We start from the raw sequence: 24366 nt of genomic DNA on the forward strand, positions 1-24366 counted from the left end.
ACTAGTTCTCCTCCTGCCATTTCGAAATGGCCGCCTGACCCCTCTTTTCCCCGACATCACCCAAACTGATTTTTCATCTCCCACTAAGTGATTTGTGTCGATCCTGCGCGTTCCTGTGTTTCGTTCAAGCGCAATGAGCCATTTTCATCAAGGGGGGCATTTTAAGTAAGGAACAAAAAACAAACAAAAAAACGCTTAGTAGCATAGGGGTTGTTATACGCGGCGGACCAGTGTGCATTCCATTAGCGTACCCACGGCAGTTGGAGTGTTATTAAAGTCATCAGACTTGGATAGAATCTAAATTCTCAGGTACATTCAATTTTCTTTTAACCAACGTTCTTAAACAGAACTGCTCTTTATCCTCTAAAAACATAAATTATGCTTACCAGATAAATTTAATTTCCTTCTGTACAAGGAGAGTCCATGGCTTCATTCCCTACTGTTGGGAAATACTGAACTTGGCCACCAGGAGGGAGGCAGAGACATCCCAGCCAAAGGCTTAAATACCTCTCCCACTTCCCTTATCCCCCAGTCATTCTGCTGAGGGAACAAGAACAGTAGGAGAAATATCAGGGTATAAAAAGGTGCCAGAAGAAAATTATAATTTAGGGGGCAGCCCATCGTAGAACACGGGTGGGGGCCATGGACTTTCCTTGTACAGAAGGGGTGGGGGCCATGGACTTTCCTTGTACAGAAGGAAATTAAAATTATCTGGTAAGCATAATTTAGGTTTTCCTTCTTCATACAAAGAGTCCACGGCTTCATCCCTTATTGTTGGGAAACATACCCAAGCTCTAGAGGACACTGAATAATAAACAGGAAAGACAAAGAGGCGGACCCTAATGGGAGAGCACCACAGCCCGCAAAACCTCTCCCGAAGACTGCAAAAACATCAAAACTGGTCAAAGATAGAAAAAAAAAAAAAAAGAAAAAATTGTGCAAGGAGGACTAGGTGGCCGCCTTACAAATCTGTTCCAAAGAGGACTCGTTCTTAAAGGCCCAAGAGGAAGCCACTGCTCTAGAAGAATGAGCCGTAATTCTCTGAAGAGGTCTATGTCACACTGTCTCATATGCTAAGCGGATAAGACTCCTCAACCAAAAGGATAAGGAAGTCGAAGAGACCTTCTGGCCCTTACGCTTCCCAAAATATGCCACAAATAAGGAAAAAGCTCGTCTAAAATCCTTAGTAGCTTGAACATAAAACGTCAAGGCACGAACCACGTCCAAATTATGAAGTAAACTTTCCTTCGGAGAAGAAGGATTAGGACACAAAGAAGGGACCACAATATCTTGATTGATGTTGCGGTCTGACATGACTTTAGGGAGAAACCCTAACTTAGTACGTAGGACAGCCTTATCCGAATGGAACACCAGATAAGGAGGCTCACATTGCAAGGCAGCAATTTCAGATACTCTGCGTGGTGAAGCAATAGCCAGTAGAAAGAGAACTTTCTAGGACAACAACAACAACTTAATATCAATTTCATGCATAGGCTTAAACGGAGCCTGTTGAAAACCTTAAAAACCGGATTCAGACTCCAAGGGGAAGCCGATGATCTGAACACAGGTCTGATCGTAATCAGAGCCTTAACAAAAGGACTGAACATCTGGAACCTCAGAGAGCCACTTGTGCAGTAAAACACAGGCCGAAATCTGTCCCCTCAGGGAACTAGCTGAAAGACTCTTCTCCAGACCATCCTGGAGAAACATCAGAATCCTGGCAACCTTAACTTTATGCCAAGGAAATCCACACTCTTTACACCAGAATAAGTAGGTTCTCTACACCTTATGATAGATGCGACGAGTAACCGGCTTACGAGCTTAAATTAGAGTATCAATAACTCAGAAAACCCTCTCTTGGCAAGGACTAAGCGTTCAATCTCCACGCAGTCGGCCTCAGAGAATCTAGGTTTTGATGAACAAAAAGGACCTTGTTCCAGCAGATCCCTGCAACAACCTCTAAGGCATTGCTAATGCATCTATAAGCTCTGCCTAAGGATCCCTGGACCTCGACACATATCTGGGTATTTTGGTATTGAGACAAGAACCCATGAGATCTATCTCCGGCGTCCCCCACCTGAAGCATATCTCCGCAAACACTTTGGGATGTAGAGACCATTCACCCGGATGAAAGGATTGTCTGCCAAAAAATCCGCTTCCCAGTTGTCCACACCCGGAATGTGGATTGCTAACAGCAAACAGCTGTGGGCCTCCGCCCACTCCAGAATCTGAGATACTTCCCTCATCACTAGGGAGCTTCTCGTACCCTCCTGATGGTTGATGTAAGAAACCAAGGTTATTTTGTCTGATAGGAATCTGATAAACTGGGACGAACCCAGAACAGGTCAAGCCTTCAGAGCATTGTAGATCAGATCTATAGTGGTCATGAACTGTCCTTCCTGAACTAGAGGAAGAATGGACCTTATTGTCTCCATCTTGAAAGAGGGGACATCTAGAAACTTGTTTAAGCACTTTAGGTCCAGAAGTGTGCGGAAAGTTCCCTTCTTCTTTGCGACCATAAACAGGTTTGAGTAGTATCCCAAACCGCTTTCTGCTATAGGAACCGGGACAATGACCCCTAAGGAGGACAGATCCCGCACACACCCCAGAAAGGCTTGCCTCTTTTCTGGTTTTAAAGACAGGCTTGAGAGAAGAAATCTGTCCTTGGGTGGATGAGATTTGAAACCTATCTTGTATCCCTGAGCAATGACCTCCAGGACCCATGGATCTTGCACGTCCCTGGACCAAGTGTCTGAAAACAGCGATAGTCTGCCCCCAACACGATCCAGCTTTGGCCCCTTCTTGTTCTGCTTGGATTTATTCCAGGATTGAGCCGGCTTTCAAGTGCACTTCGTTTGCTTGGGCTTAGAGGACTGCCGACATGGGGCCTTCTCAGAACGAAAATTAGATCCTTGTCACTTAGATTTGTTTTTTATCCTGCGGTAGGAAGGCACCTTTGCCCCCTGCAACCGTGGAAATAATGGAGTCCAGGCCTGGACCAAATAAAATGTTTCCCTTAAAAAGGGAGGGAAAGTAGTCTAGACTTAGAAGTCATGTCCGCAGATCGGGACTTCAGTCAGAGCGCCCGACATGTCTGCAATGAGAAACCAGAGATTTTAGCATTCATGCGAATAATCTGCATGTTTGAATCATATATAAAAGAATAAGCAATTCTCAAAGCCTTAATTCTTTCCTGGATAACGTAGAGGGGACCCTCTACCTCGATCAATTCCGCTAAGGAGTCGCACCAGTAGGCTGCAGCTCCAGAAACCGAGGCAACAGCCGCTGCCTGTTAAAAAATCCCGTATGCTGAAACATTTTCCTGAGAAAAGTTTCCATCTTCTAATCCATCGGCTCTCTGAAAGACTAGCTATCCTCAAGAGGGATAGTAGTATGCTTAGCTAACGTGGAGATAGCACCATCCACCTTAGGGACGGAACCCCACAACTCTAGCTGAGAGTCCGGGAATAATTTTTTAAAGGCAGACCGAGGGGAAAAGGAAGATCCAATTCTATCCCATTCGTTTTTAATAACATTCACCATTTTTACGTGTACAGGAAAAGTTAGCGGCGCTACCCTGTCCACGTACACTCTAATTTAAGGATCAAATAGTTAATCAGGCAACTTGGCCTCTGGAACCTCTAATGTAGACAGAAACGTAGGTGTTCAATTTTAAACCGAATGGCTGGCTCCTCCGCAGCCGGAGGCCTAGAGGTAGCAGACTCCGATCCAGAAATGAAGACTCAGAGAGTGACCCATCCGGGGATACCTGAAAGGCAGACAAATCAAGTAAATCACTGGATGTCTCCTAGACCAGAGAGCTATGTTTAACCTTTTGCTTGGGCTTAGCAGGGCGAGGTAAAGCACTAAGGGCCTCAGACACCGCTGTATTTAACTGCGCGGTAAAGTCTGATGGTAAAAGGCTCCCTCCAGACGGAGGATCAGGTGTGCTATGGGCAGCTGCATGAGACAATGGAGATGATTGTTTGGTATGCACCTCACGGGATGGCGAGTCCTCAGAGTTGGACAGTTCAGTTGTCCTAAGGGTTAACCTTGTTAGACAAAATAACCTTGTTGATGCATATGGAACATAGTGGAGAGGGCAGGCACACTGAGGCCTCCTTACTATTAGGAATAGAGGGAGTACCCTCAAGCATATCAGGATCCTCCATAGCTTGTGCTAACAGTAGGATACAAATAAATTAACTTTTTATTTTTCTCAAAAATGGCACCTATATACCCACAATGACTGGGGCACTCACCACCTCCTAGACCCAGGCACCCAAAGAAGCGAACTCTGATAGCTAGCTCGGTCAGGAAAGAGAAATAGGGAAGTGTGAGCACACCCGGTCACATGGTGCACAATGCAGGACAGCCCCTGCTATGAGAAAAAACAGAATTTATGCTTACCTGATAAATTACTTTCTCTTGCGGTGTATCCAGTCCACGGATTCATCCTTTACTTATGGGATATTCTCCTTCCCTACAGGAAGTGGCAAAGAGAGCACACAGCAGAGCTGTCCATATAGCTTCCCCTCTAGCTCCACCCCCAGTCATTCGACCAAAGGTTAGGAAGAAAAAGGAGAAACCATAGGATGCAGTGGTGTAGTTTAAACAAAAAAATTTTTTACCTGGCTTAAATGCCAGGGCGGGCCGTGGACTGGATACACCGCAAGAGAAAGTAATTTATCAGGTAAGCATAAATTCTGTTTTCTCTTGCAAGGTGTATCCAGTCCACGGATTCATCCTTTACTTGTGGGATGCCTATACCAAAGCTTTAGGACACGGATGAAGGGAGGGAACAAGACAGATACCTTAAACGGAAGGCACCACTGCTTGCAAAACCTGTCTCCCAAAAATAGCCTCCGAAGAAGCAAAAGTATCGAATTTGTAAAATTTGGCAAAAGTATGCAGTGAAGACCAAGTCGCTGCCTTACAAATCTGTTCAACAGAAGCCTCATTTTTGAAAGCCCATGTGGAAGCCACTGCTCTGGTAGAATGAGCAGTAATTCTTTCAGGAGGCTGCTGGCCAGCAGTCTCATAGGTCAAACGGATGATGCTTTTCAGCCAAAAGGAAAGAGAGGTAGCAGTCGCTTTCTGACCTCTCCTCTTACCAGAATAGATAACAAACAAGGAAGATGTTTGTCTGAAATCCTTAGTTGCTTGTAAATAAAACTTTAAAGCACAAACTACATCAAGATTGTGTAAAAGACGTTCCTTCTTCGAAGATGGATTAGGACACAGAGAAGGAACAACTATTTCCTGGTTAATATTCTGGTTAGAAACAACTTTAGGAAGAAAACCAGGCTTGGTACACAAAACTACCTTATCTGCGTGGAACACCAGGTAAGGTGAATCACACTAAGGCAGATAATTCCGAAACTCTTCGAGCAGAAGAGAGAGCTACCAAAAACAAAAACTTTCCAAGATAACAACTTAATGTCTATGGAATGTAAAGGTTCAAACGGAACCCCTTGAAGAACTGAAAGAACTAGATTCAAACTCCATGGCGGAACCACAGGTTTATAGACAGGCTTGATTCTGACTAAAGACTGAGCAAACGCTTGAACGTCTGGTACTTCTGCCAGACGCTTGTGTAACAGGATAGACAAAGCAGATATTTGTCCTCTTAAGGAACTAGCTGACAATCCTTTCTCCAGTCCTTCTTGGAGAAAGGACAATATCCTGGGAATCCTAATCTTACTCCATGAGTAACCCTTGGATTCACACCAACAAAGATATTTCCGCCATATCTTATGGTAGATTTTCCTGGCGACAGGCTTTCTAGCCTGAATCAGAGTATCTATAACTGACTCAGAGAACCCACGCTTTGATAGAATTAAGCGTTCAATCTTCAATCAGTCATAGAGAAACTAAATTTGGATGCTTGAACGGACCCTGTATTAGAAAATCCTGCCTCATTGGCAGTGTCCATGGTGGGACAGATGACATGTTCACTAGGTCTGCATACCAAGTCCTGCGTGGCCACGCAGGCGCCATCAGAATCACCAAAGCCTTCTCCTGCTTGATTCAGGTGACCAGACGCGGGAGGAGAGGAAACGGTGGAAAAACATAAGCCAGATTGAAGGACCAAGGCGCTGCTAGAGCATCCATCAATACCGCCTTGGGGTCCCGGGACCTGGACCCGTAGAGAGGAAGTTTGGCGTTCTGACGGGACGCCATCAGATCCAATTCTGGAGTGCCCCATAGCTGAGTCAGCTGAGCAAACACCTCCGGGTGGAGTTCCCACTCCCCCGGGTGAAAAGTCTGACGACTTAGAAAATCCGCCTCCCAGTTGTCTACTCCTGGGATGTGAACTGCTGAGAGATGGCAGGAGTGGTCCTCCGCCCACCTGATTATTTTGGTTACTTCCGTCATCGCTAGGTGACTCTTTGTTCCCCCCTGATGATTGACGTAAGCTACAGTCTTGATGTTGTCCGACTGAAATCTGATGAATTTGGCCACAGCTAGTTGAGGCCATGCCTGAAGAGCGTTGAATATCGCTCTCAGTTCCAGAATGTTTATCGGGAGAAGCGTTTCTTCCCGAGACCATAAGCCCTGAGCTTTCAGGGAGTCCCAGACCGCACCACAGCCTAACAGACTGGCGTCGGTCGTTACAATGACCCACTCTGGCCTGCGGAAACATTCCCTGAGACAGGTGGTCCTGAGACAACCACCAGAGAAGAGAATCTCTGGTCTCCTGGCCCAACTGAATTTGAAGAGACAAATCTGCATAATCCCCATTCCACTGTTTGAGCATGCATAGTTGCAGTGGTCTGAGGTGTATCCGAGCAAAAGGGACCATGTCCATTGCCGCTACCATTAATCCGATTGCCTCCATGCACGGAGCCACAGATGGCCGGGGAATTGAATGAAGAACTCGGCAAGTAGTTAAGAGTTTTAATTTTCTGACCTCTGTCAGAAATATTTTCATTTCTACCGAGTCTATTAGAGTCCCTAGGAAGGGAACCCTTGTGAGAGGGGACAGAGAACTCTTTTTGATGTTCACCTTCCACCCGTGAGACCTCAGAAAGGCCAATACAATCGCCGTGTGAGACTTGGTTCTTTGGAAAGACAGTGCCTGAATTAAAATGTCGTCTAGGTAAGGCGCCACTGCTATGCCCCGCGGTCTTAGCACCGCCAGAAGGGACCCTAGCACTTTTGTGAAAATTCTGGGAGCAGTGGCTAAGCCGAAATGAAGAGCAACAAACTGGTAATGCTTGTCCAGAAAAGCGAACCTGAGAAACTGGTGATGATCTTTGTGGATAGGAATGTGTAGGTATGCATCCTTTAGATCCACGGTAGTCATATATTGACCTTCCTGGATCATTGGTAAGATTGTCCGAATGGTCTCCATTTTGAATGATGGGACTCTGAGGAATCCGTTTAGAATTTTTAGATCCAGGATGGGTCTGAAAGTTCCCTCTTTTTTTGGGAACCACAAACAGGTTTGAGTAAAAACCCAGCCCTTGTTCCACGATTGGAACTGGTTGGATCACTCCCATTGTATGTAGATCTTCTACACAGTGTAAAAACGCCTCTCTTTGTCTGATCTGTAGCCAGACGAGAAATGTGGAACCTCCCCCTTGGAGGAGAACCCTTGAATTCTAGAAGATATCCCTGGGATACAATATCTAACTCCCAAGGATCTTGTACATCTCTTGCCCAGGCCTGAGCGAAGAGAGAGAGTCTGCCCCTTACTAGATCCGGATCGGGGGCTACCCCTTCATGCTGTCTTGGTGGCAGCTGCAGGCTTCTTGGCCTGTTTCCCCTTATTCCAGCCCTGGTAAGTTTTCCAAATTGCCTTGGGCTGTGAAGCGTTACCCTCTTGCTTTGCAGCCGGAGAGGATGAAGCGGGGCCGTTCCTGAAATTACGAAAGGAACGAAAATTAGCTTTGTTCTTTGTCTTAAAGGACTTGTCCTGAGGGAGCGCATGGCCTTTTCCCCCAGTGATTTCTGAAAAAATCTTTCAATTCAGGCCCGAAGAGGGTCTTTCCTTTGAAAGGGATGTTCAAAAGCTTGGATTTAGACGACACATCGGCCGACCAGGACTTTAGCCATAGCGCCCTGCGCGCCAAAATGGCGAAACCTGAATTTTTTGCCGCTAACTTAGATATTTGGAAAGCGGCGTCAGTGATAAAAGAATTAGCTAGCTTTAGAGCCTTAATTCTATCCATAATTTCCTCATATGTGGTCTCCGTCTGGAGCTAGTCTTCCAGCGCCTCAAACCAGAAAGCGGCTGCAGTAGTTACAGGAATAATGCAGGCAATAGGCTGGAGAAGAAAACCTTATTGAACAAAAATTTTAAGTAAACCCTCTAACTTCTTATCCATAGGGTCTTTGAAAGCACAACTGTCTTCAATTGGTATGGTTGTGCGTTTAGCAAGTGAAGAAACAGCCCCCTCCACCTTAGGGACCGTCTGCCACGAGTCCCGCACAGGGTCAGATATGGGGAACATTTTCTTAAAAACAGGAGGGGGAACAAAAGGGAACACCTGGTCTAGCCCACTCCCTAGTAACGATATCCGCAATCCTCTTAGGGACCGGAAACGCATCCGTGTAAACAGGGATCTCTAGGTACTTGTCCATTTTACACCACATTCACTTTACCCTCCCGAGAGAGACCCTAGTGCTTAGAGCCGGCAAAGAGAATGACTGGGGTTGGAGCTAGAGGGGGAGCTATATGGACAGCTCTTCTGTGTGCTCTCTTTGCCACTTCCTGTAGGGAAGGAGAATATCCCACAAGTAAAGGATGAATCCGTGGACTGGATACACCTTGCAAGAGAAAGTGTGCCAATGCTATCAAGCTGCACAGTGTTCAAAGTGAACGTAAACACACCTGTATGTTATGTTCCGTTACCGCATAACAGTCTATGAGCACAAAAAATAAATCTCACATAAAAGCAGAATTAAAAAAAAAAAAATTTGATTAATCCCCACTGTTCAATAACCTCCCTCAGGAGATATTGCCCATGATTCTATAAAGATAAAAGGAGTCACACTGTGACCCTGTCTTCAGCAATTTCAACATAAGTAAAAATTTAAACGATCTTACCAGAATCCGTGCTGTGGAACAGAAACACAGCCTCTCAAGTGTGACAGTCTTGTAGCATCACTCCTGACATGGGCTTGAGTGAAGAAAGCAGACAGTGAAACTCATCAACACTGGTTGCTTAAGGAGCCGTTAGCAGGCAGTCTGGATGGGTTCACAGAAAGACTCTCCCTGCATCTCCAGACTAACTTTCATCAATGCTCTCACTGAGAGGTTGACAAGACTACTTAAAACTCCAGTTCCATAACGAAAGGCATATATCCCTTCTGAGGAACAGCTCTGAAATCTTCTGACACTTCTCTACCATCCTCCTGTGACGAAAGGCAAAGAATGACTGGGGGATAGGGGGAAGTAGGAGAGGTATTTAAGCCTTTGGCTGGGGTGTCTGCCTCCTCCTGGTGGCCAGGTTCAGTATTTCCCAACTGTAAGGAATGAAGTCATGGACTCTCCTTGTATTAAGAAGGAAAGTTGCCTTTTTGCAAACACTTAACAGTAACCAGTAAAACCTTATTAATTAAAATATACTCTAAAAAGAAATAGTGAAACCAACCTTTATGTCTTAAAGAGACTCAATATAGCAATAGTACATCTAATGCACTAAAGCATTTTTATTGCATTACTGTATGATCTAAATTTAAATGTTTTTAAGCCCTGCATTTTAAATGTGGCAACTCTTTTTCCCCAGTACAAAGCTAATGCACTCTCTCAGCAGTAAAACTAGTGAAGAACATCCCTGGGAAGACAGTTGCATTAAAGGGCGTTTAAATCACAAGGTGTTTAGCCAAAACCTACCAAACAAAAGAATTATAAAATACATAAATAATTAAATACCATTTTATTTCTTCCAATGTACTGATAATTTATATTTAGTGAAAATATTGTTAGGATATTACACTATGACATATTAAGTTTTATTTCCAATATCACAAACTGACAAGCACTTTATTAAAATAAATAAAAATAATTTTGTCTAATTGTATGTATATATACGAAGCTAATTAATTTCTAAGAACCATTTGAATTTTATTTTTTTTTTAAATTACCGTTGGCCTTGAATTAAGAAGTATATGCTATATGATTCAACAAACATAATGTGATTTAGGATTTAGTGTTATATACGCTATGCTACTGAGCATTTTTTTTTTGGTTCCTTACTTAAAATGTCCCCTTGACGAAAACGGCACATTGCACATGCGCAAAACACGAGAAAGTTCAGGGTCGACACAAATCACTTAGAGGAAGCTGGAAAATCAGTTTGGTTGCAGTCAGGAAAAGGAGAGGTCAAGCGGCCATTTCAAAACAGCCGGAGAACTAGTAAGTGATTTTACTTGCAAAGTATATTTAGATAAAAATAAAACCACAGTTAGCTGTAAAAAAATGTTAATTACATCATCTAAATAAGTAATTTTTGGGTTGACTTTCCCTTTAAGCACATACAAGATAAATATAGCCACAGTATAGGCCAGCACAAGGACTGGCAATGCAAATGCGCTACAAATTATGTGATTTACAGTGTAAGAATATAGTGCGTTTAAACACTAGAAGATCAAATAACGAATGCTTAATCCCGGTAAGACTAAAACACCCAAGGAAATATATAGCAACCTAGGAATAAAAGTACGGTTGAGTACTGTTAATAAACCTGGAATGTTATGAATCCGCAAGACCTGCTAGTTTGCAGGATAAGAAGAGAGAGAGATTTAAATACTGATAGAAGTACTATAATCAATAGCTATGCTGTAGGTATTGTGAATGCTAAACATGATTCAGTACCAGTAACATGTTATTCATAGATGAGGATAAAAATGTCTATGCACTATGAATGCTAATAAAGCAAAAGCACAGGAAGTTCTAGGAACAATAAGATTATCAGCAGAAAACCAAAAAGGATGCGCCAGATGGAAATTAAACCACTGTAGCGGATTCAAACTAAGCCTTCTGCGTACAAAGAAGCACAGTGATTCCTTAGACTACTTAGGCCTGATCCAAAGAAAGTGTCTAAACATCGGTACTTCTATTTGGAAAGCTCAATACTGGAAACACTAATAAATTACCAGGTATTGTTTTTCCTCTTGTTTCTTCATAGGAAATAAGTACAAATAGATACTGGGAAAGACAACCACCAGGTGTGTCTATTTTCATAGGTAAGTAGATTAAGCACTGGAAGCTAATTAACCATCAGATAAGTTACTTTCAATATAAAATTAAAAAAGCATGGAGTAACCACTGGCATTGTTAGATAATCACCTGCTAATAAGAAGAGGATTAGCACTGGAATGCCAATAGTGACCACTTATGATTGTTTCCTAAATATGAAATAAGTATGTCAAGGACTGGTAATGCTGATAAACCACCAGACATGATTATTTTATAAGAGATAAATATGGTTAAAGTGATTGTAAACATGAGCATAGTCGCTAAAGTCATAGGAAATAAAAAAATAAAAAAAAAATGAATGAGACTTTCATTCATCAAATGTGTAGAAGATACTTATCTTCTGATATTTTTACCTTGTAATGCCAGAACAGTAAGTGACAGGGATTCCAATTCTAACACTGCCCTTATAACATATAGCAGTCATCTGCATTAATAAAATAATGTATTCACTTCCTTCTCACATGCCCCATATGTGTCCCATATATTAGGCAATTAGCCATGTGGCTATGGATATCAGTTCTAATACTGTATTATTTAATAGTCAAATTCCCCCACATATGTCTGGAGTGTAAGAAGTACAGATGTCCTTGTTTCTATTTGACAGGCAACAAGCTATTTGAGGAAAAAAAAGGGTATAAGAGCAGATTACTTACCCGGCTTCTTCACTGATATCCAGAAGTCCCATCTGTTGTCCTAGACAAACTGGCAGCAGTTCCAGTTATGACAGTATAATCTTCATCCTAACAGGGACCTGTGGCACAAGGAAAATCAGTGTAACTAACACTGTTTGCCGAAAAGGGAGGATAGCATAAGTATACTGGAAGGAGGTATGGTAACTTCCCTGCAACATCAAGAAGCTAACATTCACCAAAACTCTAAGAGAATTACATGGCTACTAACAGCTCCCTGTGATCTCTTGCAGGAAACAAACCATTGAGGACACTAAAAACAATCTTCAGCAGAGCACCTCTCTGTGCCAACCTCCATGAAACAAGGCAAAGAACTATTATGAGGGTAGGGGAAGGGGGGGTTATTTAATGCTTTGTTGGGGTGTCTGCCTCCTCCTGGTGGCCAGGTGAAGTATTTCCCATAGGTTATGAATTAATTTTTGGACTCACTGAAATTAGAAAGAAAACCAGTTAGCAGAGCACGTAGCTATTACACCTTATGCAGATTCCCTGACAAACTCCATAATATCCTGAGGAAAATGAGGGTTTTGTTTGTACACCTAGGTCATAAGTTTAAAAAAAAAAGGACATTATACTCAAAGTTTAGTTCCCCATAAAATAGTGTAGCGTTACAGAATCAATAGCTATACTAATGGACACACAAACTCAATTTTACTTGTCATGATGTGAATGAATTACCACATCAGTAATGTGTGTAACAATGACACCAATACTGTATTATTTGTGATGTTGTAAAAAAAAAAAGTGTAGTAAAATACTTCCTAATATACATTCATTATTTCCACTGTCCAATTTTCCTATAATGCAACACTGCTTCGAGAGGATTACATCCCTGCAACATGCTACACGTAGGCCTACATGTCTTAAATACATGTGTGTGCAGGTCGTTTGTAATGCATTGACCATTTCTGATATATACTGTGTGCGTGTGTAACAGCACAGCTCAATATGATTATCTTACATTACTATGGTAACGTATTCCATGCAGAGGACAGCGCCAACACAAATCGTGGCACACAAGGACTGGCACAAATACTGTAACACATTTATGATTAAACAAAAGCTTTTTTTACCCCTTAAGTTTCAATGAGAAATGAGAGAATGGCCTTTTTTCTACGCAGACTTTGCTCAGATTTAGTAAGTACATTTGTGGTTGGATGGATCACGTGGCACGTGCTCATGTTTGCTGAAGCAGGAAGTGGCAGAATGAAAATACAGACTATGGTTGCAAAGCGTAACTAAGAGGCAAAGCTTGAAATGAAATGCGTTTGCAGACTCAGGATACCATAGCTGTATCTCACACGGCTTCAGATGGCTCCTTTCAACTAAAATAAAATGGACTAGTGTTTTAAACAGATATTTAACTCTTTCAATCAACCACACAAAATATAAGCATTTAATTCTGTTACTTTTATGGTATGAAAACCCTAGGAGGAAAATCCGTTTAAATTAAATGTAATATGGCAGAATCAGTAGGACATACGCAACTGATAATATTGTATTCGTTTCAAAACGCTCATTATTTTTATTTAAAAAAATAATTTAAGTACAAAGTCCCTTTAAATGTATCAATCAGGGAGGAGCGTGATGCGTTACTATGCACTAAATGTGGTGCAACATAAAATAGGAGCTTTAACCCCTTTGTTGCTAGAGTATGTGTAGTAAATGGGTCACTTATTCCAGTTCTAGATACAGTAGACGAGTTGCGTTATGGACATGTAGAGCGCACTGGTGTGTTGAAGGAAAGTACAGGTCCTGGAGTCACTGGTTTCATTTAAATGGCTCTTTGGCCTTTTATTTAAAACAGAAAAACAAAGCTGCAAGGGCAAGCAGCGAATACAAAGTATGCAGATAATAAAACAAGCGTGAATTACACTCCATAAAAAAAACAAAAAAAAATAGAGACACATGATGTGACAGTGAGAAGGGACAGACACATGCATTATGCTGTGATGGCAATGACGCAGATCAGACAGCTGCTACATATGAAAATAAGCCTACATCTGACACTTGTGTGGGACAAAGAGGCTACTAGCACCAATGTAACAGCTGCAAATGTACCGTCAGATAAAGTCCCCGTCACGCTCCTTACTCGCAAACGCCTCCTGTGTCTGTTCACATCTTGTCAGATAAATAACATTACATAATATATAAAAATACATAAATAACACTGAGAAAACATGATTACTAGCTTAAATGGACTGCAATAGTAAAATGCACCAGTGCGTCTGGGATCTTACTATCACACTACTTCATGCCTCTAATGCCCTACACATTACAATTAGTGAAAATAATTAAGTTGTGCATTGATTACTAAAAAGTTAAATAAAACTAGCACTCAGGGCACAGGTGCAGCCGCATGGAGTCAGTGTATGAACGACCTAATAATTACATAAAAGTCACATACCTGCCACCCCCATATGGCTTATATAGGTAAGTGCACAATACAGACAGGATACTAGCACTCTCTCATATAGCTAACACTAAGCTACAAGTGGGAGACATTTAGGATACAATATTCCTCATTACATCTCATTTACATTTGTAATTGTAAAAGGGGCTCAGCAAAGTAGGAAACAAATTTCGGAGAAAATAAATTAGAATGGGGACATAAAGAACGTGCTACATGTCCCATTGCACATTCTTACCGCTGCCTTATATAGATGGTCATGGATTTGCATCCTGCCCAGGGGGCAATGGGTTCTTGTGACCATTACATAAATTAGCGCCATTCAGATTAGTGTTTAAAACAAAGGCTGCGCTGCACCTGAGCAGAAGTCTGCTACATTTTTTGAACATTAAACAAATTATCAAAATCTTTTTTTTGCACTAGGAATAATCCCAGAACTGAAGAGAGGAGGTTTTGTAAAAATAGCACTAATTCGCAATCTTAACCCATGGCAGATCACTTCTCTGATGGACATGGGAATCAGGTCATGGTCACCAGCAGTTCACACTCAAACACAAGAGAGGAAAAACAACAACAACAATACAGATGGTTGTAAGGGCTGTTCTTTTTGTGTGAGGTGAATAATTCAGATGGTTGTAAAAGCGCAGTCTTTGTGTGTGAGGTGAATAATTCAGATGGTTGCAAGCTCTGATCTTTGTGTGTGAATTATTCAGATGGTTGTAAAAACGCTGTTCTTTTTGTGTGAGGTGAATTATTCAGATTGTTGTAAGGGCTGTTTTTTAGGGTGAGGTGAATTATTTCAAATATAAAAAAAAATACATGTAATACACTTAGGCATAAAGAGCTATTCAATACTGTAAAAGTTGGCAGAAAAATTAGAGCACTTGGCATCTAGATTCCCAATTAAGTTGCTGTCACTATACAGGCAGTGTGACAGCTACATGATGCTTATTGCTTGTAATTTTATGCTACATTTTCTACTGCTCTCTGTTTCTAATGCTGATGTTATATATAGCAAGTGGAAAATACACTGTGGGTACGGTTCCAGTAGTCTCAGACCACTGTAGCATATGACCCACATTATGTATAGACAGACAATAAAGAAGGTTGTCAACTACTGAAACTGAGCTTACAGCTCTAAGTACCATTTGCTTTCAATAGTCCATTCCCACATTTGAGAACACAGATGGGTGGGTGGCTGAATGACTAACACTGGCAACATAAGACAGAATAGATAGGAGAAATAAAAGGGGACGGGACACTGTTGGAGGGACAGATGGGAGATAAGAGATGCAGACTACACAGCTGAGAATGGGGGAGCATGTTTTCCGGTCCCAGGGTTCACTGCTCTGACTCTGACCTTCGAGGACGAGGTCTCCGCTGACTTGTTGCTTTGCGAGTAGCGATTGCTGCAGTGAAACCAAACAGGCAGCACAGAGAGATTGTGCCAAGCTTGGCGGTGTCCATCCAGGTGGGGGCATCCGTCAGCAGGTATTGCTCAGTCAAGTAGAGGCAGGTGACCAGCACCCACAGGAAGGAGGAAAAAGCATCCACTCTGCGCAACCTACAGGAACGAAAATACCAATTACAAATTAAATCAGAAGGTTAATCCAGTGGGGTAGAATTTTCTTTAAACAGTAAAGATAAGCTTCCTATCTGGTTATAAATGAGTTTGTATGTAAAATTCCTTATGTGGCACAGGCACCACAGGCTATTTTGGATAGTCATAATTTAAAACTGAAGTCTTACAACTCATCCTAAAATGGAGATTATACACATTTTTTCTTTGCATAAATGTTTTGTAGATCTATTTATAATGACCATAAAAAAAAAATTTTAAATGTATAGTTTTGCTTATTTTTTTAAATAACATTGCTCTGATTTTCAGTCTCCTAACCAAGTCCCAAAGTTTTATGAGAATACCGTCAGCTACCTACTCCAGCTTGCTCCTGTTTGTGTAAAGGGTCTTTTCATATGCAAAAGAAGATGGGGGGAAGTGTCAGATTTCTCATTTGCAGTGGGCTTGACAGCTACCTTTTCAACAGAGCTTCTAAGTAAGTTTTTAAACAGTTTTATACTGGATTTTTATCTTAGTATCGGAGCATCTTATTTTTTTTATAGTAGTGTCTATTACATGCAGTTATATGAAAATTAGTGTATACTGTTCCTTAAAAAGGGATACTAAACCCAAATATTTTCTTTCAGGGTTCAGATAGAGCATACAATTTTAAGCAACTTTCTAATTTACTCCAATTAATCTTCTTTATTCTCTTGGTATCTTTATTCGAAAAGCAGGAATGTAAGCCTTTGGAGCCGGCCCACTTTTGGTTCAGCACCTGGGTAGCGCTTGCTGATTGGTGGCTACATTTAGCCACCAATCAGCAAGTGTTACCCATGTGCTGAACCAAAAATGGGCCAGCTCCAAAGGCTTACATTCCTGCTATTCAAATAAAGATACCAAGAGAATTATAAAAAATGAATAACAGGAGTAAATTGGAAAGTTGCTGCTCTATCATAAGAAGAAAAACAAATTACATACATAGGATCCCTTTAATTTTGTTTACAATACCGGAAAATTGAGCTTTAAAACCAGCACTGCAACATTGCGTAGCTCAAAGCATATGGCAGTTACATCCGTCCCTAACTGGCTGAAATAAAGGAGACCAGGAACGTGGAATCAGAAAAATCTTACAAAGAGTTATCTCATAAATGGCAAATCATGCCAGCATTATACAGGTTAAATCATTTTAAATAATTATAGAGAAAGGTTCAAAAGGAGCGCCTCTCTGGAGGCAAGGACTAGTACTCGGGTATCTAAAGTTAACCAGTACTCCTAAAAGGATCTAATAATGATAGAAATGTGTGCTACATAAAAATGAGAGCAGCTGATAGGTTAAAACTGTAGAGGTAGAGTACTAAAATTTAAAAATATTTAATACAGAATATTACAAGTACATGCATGGATCCATGACAAAAATATACAAACAAAATAGTAATAAAAACAAGTATAAAAACCAATTGGGAACAATATCAATGTAATAAATATACGGTATGGTTAATATGCAATGTCTCAAGATATATCAGCGTATCCTACAGTTGCATTGGGAAGTGGATAAATGGAATAAGTTCAGCGATATAAAAAGTTCAAATTAGTTCAGTTCATCAATTTTGTGATTGGTGCAAAGAATTTCCAAAATCGTGTTGGTGTACACTGAAAAAAAGAAAAATAAAATACAAAAGTCGAAAATGCAAAATTCAAAAATGCAAAACTCCAAAAACAATAATGGCTATAGAGCCATGTGAAAAAACAGTGATAATGAGGATCAGATTAGTACAAATAGAGAAAAAAAAACGTGTGTTGAGGATTATAATATAAGAAATGAACTTATAAATCCAAAAAGAAATCCCTAATGAAATAAAAATCCTTGGTGAAAATAGTTATCCAAAAAAAAATCCTAGTGTATGTCTTCAAATCCTGTGGATAAAAACAATAACATAGCACAGTATTGTTTGAAACATGTATAAATTATAATTGAAATAGAGCTCACCATATGTTGTCAACGCATTTCGGCCCGATATAGGTCTTGAAAGACCCTATATTGGGCCGAAACGCGTTAACATATGGTGAGCTCTATTTCAATTATAATTTATACCTGTTTCAAACAATACTGTGCTAGGTTATTGTTTTTATTACTATTTTGTTTGTATATTTTTAAGTCATGGATCCATGCATGTACTTGTAATATTCTATATTTTAAAATTTTAGTACCCTACCTCTACAGTTTTAACCTATCAGCTGCTCTCATTTTAATGTAGCACACATTTCTATCCTTATAAGATCCTTTTAGGAGTACTGGTTAACTTTAGATACCCGAGTACTAGTCCTTGCTTCCAGAGAGGCGCTCCTTTTGAACCTCTCTCTATATCTGTATCTTGTTGGGTGGCTAAGGACCCATCTCTCTTTAGAAGCTATAGGACACTCTTTTCAGCGCTCTTAGATACATTCCTCTTCATTTTAAATAATTACAGTTGTAGCTGGAATTTACAAAACAGTGCCTAATTAAACAAAAATTATATAAATAAAAAAAAACTAAGTGTTTTGTTTTTTTAACAATGATTTGTTATGCCAGCTGCAGAGATTAAAATGTATTAAAAATTAAACATTTAGTTATCATTTTGTATATGAAAGAACTTACTGCTTATTAAAATCCACAACCCAATGCAATGGGTTGAGCAAACAGGGAAAGCAGACCTTTTTATCTTTTATTTCTTATTTACACAATTTCTCATCTTTTTTATACAGTTTACTCAAACTGAAAATGAACATTTTATTACCCTCTCTGTCTCAGACACCGACTGGGAGCCCCTTTATAAAAACAGATCCGGAATGTTACCGATATTTTAGATGGACTTTAATTAATCAGTTGTAATGAAGATCCGCTATAATTTACTTTTTTATATAGTGTTGAAATTAAAAAAAAAAAACATGCACTGAATATTGAACTGGGCGGCCACAGCGCAAGGTAATTAAATTTCATATTTATATTAAATATTAAAGGGAGAGTCTAGGCCAAAATAAACTTTCATAATTCAGATAGAGCATGTCATTTTAAACAATTTTCCAATTTACTTTTATCACCAATTTTGCTTTGTTCTCTTGGTATTCTTAGTTGAAAGCTTAACCTTGGAGGTTCATATGCTAATTTGTTAGACCTTGAAGGCCACCTCGTTTCAGAATGCAAAAAACAGTTTTTCACCACTAGAGGGTGTTAGTTCATGTATTTCATATAGATAACACCGTGCACGTGAAGTTATCTGGGAGCAGGCACTGATTGGCTAGACTGCAAGTCTGTCAAAAGAACTGAAATAAAGGGGCAGTTTGCAGAGGCTTGGATACAAGATAATCACAGAGGTAAAAAGTATATTAATATAACTGTGTTGGTTGTGCAAAACTGGGGAATGGGTAATAAAGGGATTATCTATCTTTTAAACCAATAAAAATTCTGGTGTAGACTGTCCCATTAAGTTAGAGCATCTTCGTTACAACTGATTAATTAAACTACATCTAAAATATCACTAACATGCCAGATCTGATTTCATAAAGGGGATAGCTTACCATCACTAAGTTCAGAAATGTTCAGTATAGGTGGGGAAACAAGACAAATAAGAAAATAAAAGGCGAAAGAGCCAATTGTAAAAAAAATGTAATACAATCCACAATGAGAATTTATCCAACACAAATGAACGAAGGAGAAAAGGGGAAGTGCATTAAAGCGAGTAGGCCACCTTAGGACAGGTTCTAAGCATTAGCAATACAACACGTTAACATAGGGACAGTCATCACCTCACATGTTATCTAAAGAGGTGCCATACACTAAAGCAGGGTTCTTCAAACTTGTTTGTTGACCTTAGCCCTTATAATCTAGATACTAATAAAGCACACAGGAATAAATAAATGCCCCTCACCTTTCACTCCATGTCAATACAACTGCGTCTGAACTGATGAGCACACTTGCTCCCTATAGCTAACCCAGTTAACTGGAAGTTGTGCAGCTACAATTTTTTAGGCCAATGTTTCTGAATTCCAGACTCCAGGGCACACTAACAGGCCAGATTTCAGGATATTTTAACTTGAATACTGGCAAAATAATCAGCTGATCAGTAACCATGGTTATTAACCTGCTCTCACCCAAGGTAATCCTGAAACTTTGGCCTGTTAGTGTAAGGACTGGAATTGAGAAACTGTTCCAGGCACAGAACTCCTGCAAGACCTCTGTTTTAGAGAAGAGTTAGAGGGAAAAATAATCAATAATTTAACTACCCCTAAATATTTTATAGGAAATTAAAAAATTTAAAAAAAAAAAAACAGAATTTATGCTTACCTGATAAATTACTTTCTCCAACGGTGTGTCCAGTCCACGGCGTCATCCATAACTTGTGGGAATATTCTCTTCCCCAACAGGAAATGGCAAAGAGCACAGCAAAAGCTGTCCATATAGTCCCTCCTAGGCTCCGCCCACCCCAGTCATTCGACCGACGGACAGGAGAAACTATAGGGTGCCGTGGTGACTGTAGTTAAAAAAAGAAATTCATCAAACCTGATTTAAAAAAAAAAAAAACAGGGCGGGCCGTGGACCGGACACACCGTTGGAGAAAGTAATTTATCAGGTAAGAATAATTTCTGTTTTCTCCAACATTGGTGTGTCCGGTCCACGGCGTCATCCATAACTTGTGGGAACCAATACCAAAGCTTTAGGACACTGATGAAGGGAGGGAGCCAATCAGGTTACCTAAACGGAAGGCACCACGGCTTGCAAAACCTCTCTCCCAAAAATAGCCTCCGAAGAAGCAAAGTATCAAATTTGTAGAATTTGGCAAAAGTGTGCAGGGAAGACCAAGTCGCTGCCTTACATATCTGATCAACAGAAGCCTCGTTCTTGAAGGCCCATGTGGAAGCCACAGCCCTAGTAGAGTGAGCTGTGATTCGTTCGAGAGGCTGCCGTCCGGCAGTCTCGTAAGCCAATCGGATGATGCTTTTCAGCCAAAAGGAAAGAGAGGTAGCAGTAGCTTTTTGACCTCTCCTCTTGCCAGAATAAACGACAAACAGAGAAGACGTTTGTCTGAAAACCTTTGCTGCTTCTAAATAGAACTTTAAAGCACGTACTACATCTAAATTTATGTAACAAACGTTCCTTCTTTGAAACTGGATTCGGACACAAAGAAGGCACAACTATTTCCTGGTTAATATTTTTGTTGGAAACAACCTTTGGAAGGAAACCAGGTTTAGTACGCAAAACAACCTTATCTGAATGGAACACCAGATAGGGCGGAGAACACTGCAGAGCAGATAACTCAGAAACTCTTCTAGCAGAAGAAATAGCAACCAAAAACAGAACTTTCCAAGATAACATCTTGAAATCTATGGAATGTAGAGGTTCAAACGGAACCCCTTGAAGAACTGAAAGAACTAAATTCAGACTCCAGGGAGGAGTCAAAGGTCTGTAAACAGGCTTGATCCTGACCAAAGCCTGAACAAAAGCTTGAACATCTGGCACAGCTGCCAGTCGTTTGTGCAACAAGACAGATAAAGCAGAAATCTGTCCTTTTAGAGAACTCGCTGATAATCCCTTATCCAAACCTTCTTGGAGAAAGGAAAGGATCCTAGGAATTTTAATCTTACTCCATGAGAATCCCTTGGATTCACACCAACAGATATATCTTTTCCATATTTTAAAAGGTAAATTTTTCTAGTTACAGGTTTTCTGGCTTGTACCAGAGTATCACAGAATCCGAAAACCCACGCATAGATAAAATCAAGCGTTCAATTTCCAAGCCGTCAGCTGGAGAGAAACTAGATTTGGATGTTCGAATGGACCCTGTACTAGAAGATCCTGTCTCAAAAGGTAGCTTCCATGGTGTAGCCGATGACATATTCACCAGGTCTGCATACCAAGTCCTGCGTGGCCACGCAGGAGCTAACAAAATCACAGAGGCCCTCTCCTGTTGATCCTGGCTACCAGCCTGGGAATGAGAGGAAACGGTGGAAACACATAAGCTAGGTTGAAGGTCCAAGGCATCCACTAGAGTCGCCTTGGGATTCCTGGATCTGGACCCGTAGTAAGGAACCTTGAAGTTCTGACGAGACGCCATTAAATCCATGTCTGGAATGCCCCATAATTGGGTCAACTGGGCAAATATCTCCGGGTGGAGTTCCCACTCCCCCTGATGGAATGTCTGACGACTCAGATAATCCGCCTCCCAGTTTTCCACTCCTGGGATGTGGATCGCAGATAGGTGGCAGGAGTGATCCTCCGCCCATTTTATGATTTTGGTCACTTCGCTCATCGCCAGGGAACTCCTTGTTCCCCCCTGATGGTTGATGTAAGCAACAGTCATGTTGTCTGACTGGAATCTTATGAATCTGGCCTTTGCTAGTTGAGGCCAAGCCCTGAGTGTATTGAATATCGCTCTCAGTTCCAGAATGTTTATCGGGAGAGGAGACTCTTCCCTAGACCATAGACCCTGAGCTTTCATGGAGTCCCAGACCGCGCCCCAGCCCACTAGACTGGCGTCGGTCGTGACAATGACCCACTCTGGTCTGCGGAAGCTCATTCCCTGGGACAGGTGATCCTGGGTTAGCCACCAACGGAGTGAATCTCTGGTCTTCTAAATCACTGGAGACAAGTCTGTAAAGTCCCCATTCCACTGTTTCAGCATGCACAGTTGTAATGGTCTTAGATGAATTTGCGCAAAAGGAACTATGTCCATTGCTGCAACCATCAACCCTACTACTTCCATGCACTGAGCTATGGAAGGACGTGGAACAGAGTGAAGACACTTGACAAGCGTTTAGAAGTTTTGACTTTCTGACATCTGTCAGGAAAATCTCTAAAGAACCTATTATTGTCCCCAAGAAAGGAACTCTTGTTGACGGAGACAGGGAACTTTTTTTTCTATGTTCACCTTCCACCCGTGAGATCTGAGAAAGGCCAGAACGACGTCTGTGTGAGCCTTTGACAGAGACGACGCTTGTATCAGAATGTCGTCCAAATAAGGTGCCACTGCAATGCCCCTTGGTCTTAGAACCGCTAGAAGGGACCCGAGAGTAGTGGCTAGCCCGAATGGGAGAGCCACAAACTGGTAATGTTTGTTCAGAAAGGCGAACCTTTAGGAACAGATGATGATCTGTGTGGATAGGAATATGTAGATACGCATCCTTTAGATCCACGGTAGTCATAAATTGACCCTCCTGGATTGTAGGTAAAATCGTTCGAATAGTTTCCATTTTGAACGATGGCACTCTGAGAAATTTGTTTAGAATCTTTAAATCCAGAATTGGTCTGAAGGTTCCCTCTTTTTTGGGAACTACAAACAAATCTGAGTAAAACCCCAGTCCTTGTTCCACAGTTGGAACTGGGTGTATCACTCCCATCTTTAACAGGTCTTCTACACAATGGAAAAATGCCTGTCTCTTTATTTGTTTTGAAGATAAGTGAGATATGTGGAACCTTCCCCTTGGGGGTAGTTCCTTGAATTCCAGAAGATAACCCTGGGAGACTATTTCTAGTGCCCAGGGATCCTGAACATCTCTTGCCCAAGCCTGAGCGAAGAGAGAGAGTCTGCCCCCTACTAGATCCGGTCCCGGATCGGGGGCTACTCCTTCATGCTGTTTTGGTAGCAGCAGCAGCAGGCTTCTTGGCCTGCTTACCCTTGTTCCAGCCTTGCATCGGTTTCCAAGCTGGTTTGGTTTGTGAAGCATTACCCTCTAGAGGCTGCAGAGTTGGAGGCCGGTCTGTTCCTGAAATTGCGAAAGGAACGAAAATTAGACTTATTCTTGGCTTTGAAAGGCCTATCTTGTGGAAGGGCATGGCCCTTACCCCCAGTGATGTCTGAGATAATCTCTTTCAATTCTGGCCCAAAAAAGGGTTTTGCCCTTGAAAGGGATATTAAGCAATTTTGTCTTGGAAGATACATCCGCTGACCAAGACTTTAGCCAGAGCGCTCTGCGCGCCACAATTGCAAACCCTGAATTTTTCGCCGCTAACCTCGCTAACTGCAAAGCGGCATCTAAAATAAAGGAATTAGCCAACTTAAAGGGCCACTGTAACTAAATATTTTCTATGCCTGTTACTAACTAACTACCCCAAATACGCTTTTTATCAATAGCATTTCATTAACATATCTCTACCGTATATCAGAAATCTTGTCTGCAAATTTAATTGTTTTCCAAACCCACTCCGTGGGTATCCTTTGCTCTGTACCAATCCGTTTACAATACCTAGGTTTCAAAATGGCGCTTTAAACACAAAGTTATTGGTTTAAGTATTTTGAACACACAGTGCTGAAAATAGTGGGCAGGATAAAGTGACATCATCGGCGAATAAAAGATATAACTTTTAGAACGTTATGAAACTTTGTTTTGGAGAAAATATAGGTCAGTAGGTTTTAATTAATGTTTATTAACTTTAATATGTTAGTTGTTTAGCTTAAAAATTATAACAGAAAGTAATCCTTTAAGTGCGAGAATTCTGTCCATAACCTCCTCATACGGAGTCTCT

General features: G+C 41.1%; 1 protein-coding gene across 4 annotated transcripts in view; it reads right to left on the minus strand.

The window, feature by feature from the left end:
• TMEM201 (transmembrane protein 201) overlaps positions 1-24366 on the minus strand; it is a 138028-nt gene that overhangs the window by 85007 nt on the left and 28655 nt on the right. For 2 of the 4 annotated variants that reach the window (XM_053691438.1, XM_053691437.1), the window contains exon 6: positions 15669-15872. The exons of 1 other annotated variant lie outside the window; for it this stretch is intronic. In XM_053691438.1, the coding sequence (XP_053547413.1) occupies positions 15669-15872 (204 nt within the window). Of the gene's footprint in view, positions 1-13666; positions 15873-24366 lie in introns of those variants that run through there. One more of the 4 variants, XM_053691440.1, reaches the window with a different exon arrangement.

The sequence above is a fragment of the Bombina bombina genome, chromosome 8, assembly GCF_027579735.1.
Source record: "Bombina bombina isolate aBomBom1 chromosome 8, aBomBom1.pri, whole genome shotgun sequence".
Taxonomy (NCBI): domain Eukaryota; kingdom Metazoa; phylum Chordata; class Amphibia; order Anura; family Bombinatoridae; genus Bombina; species Bombina bombina.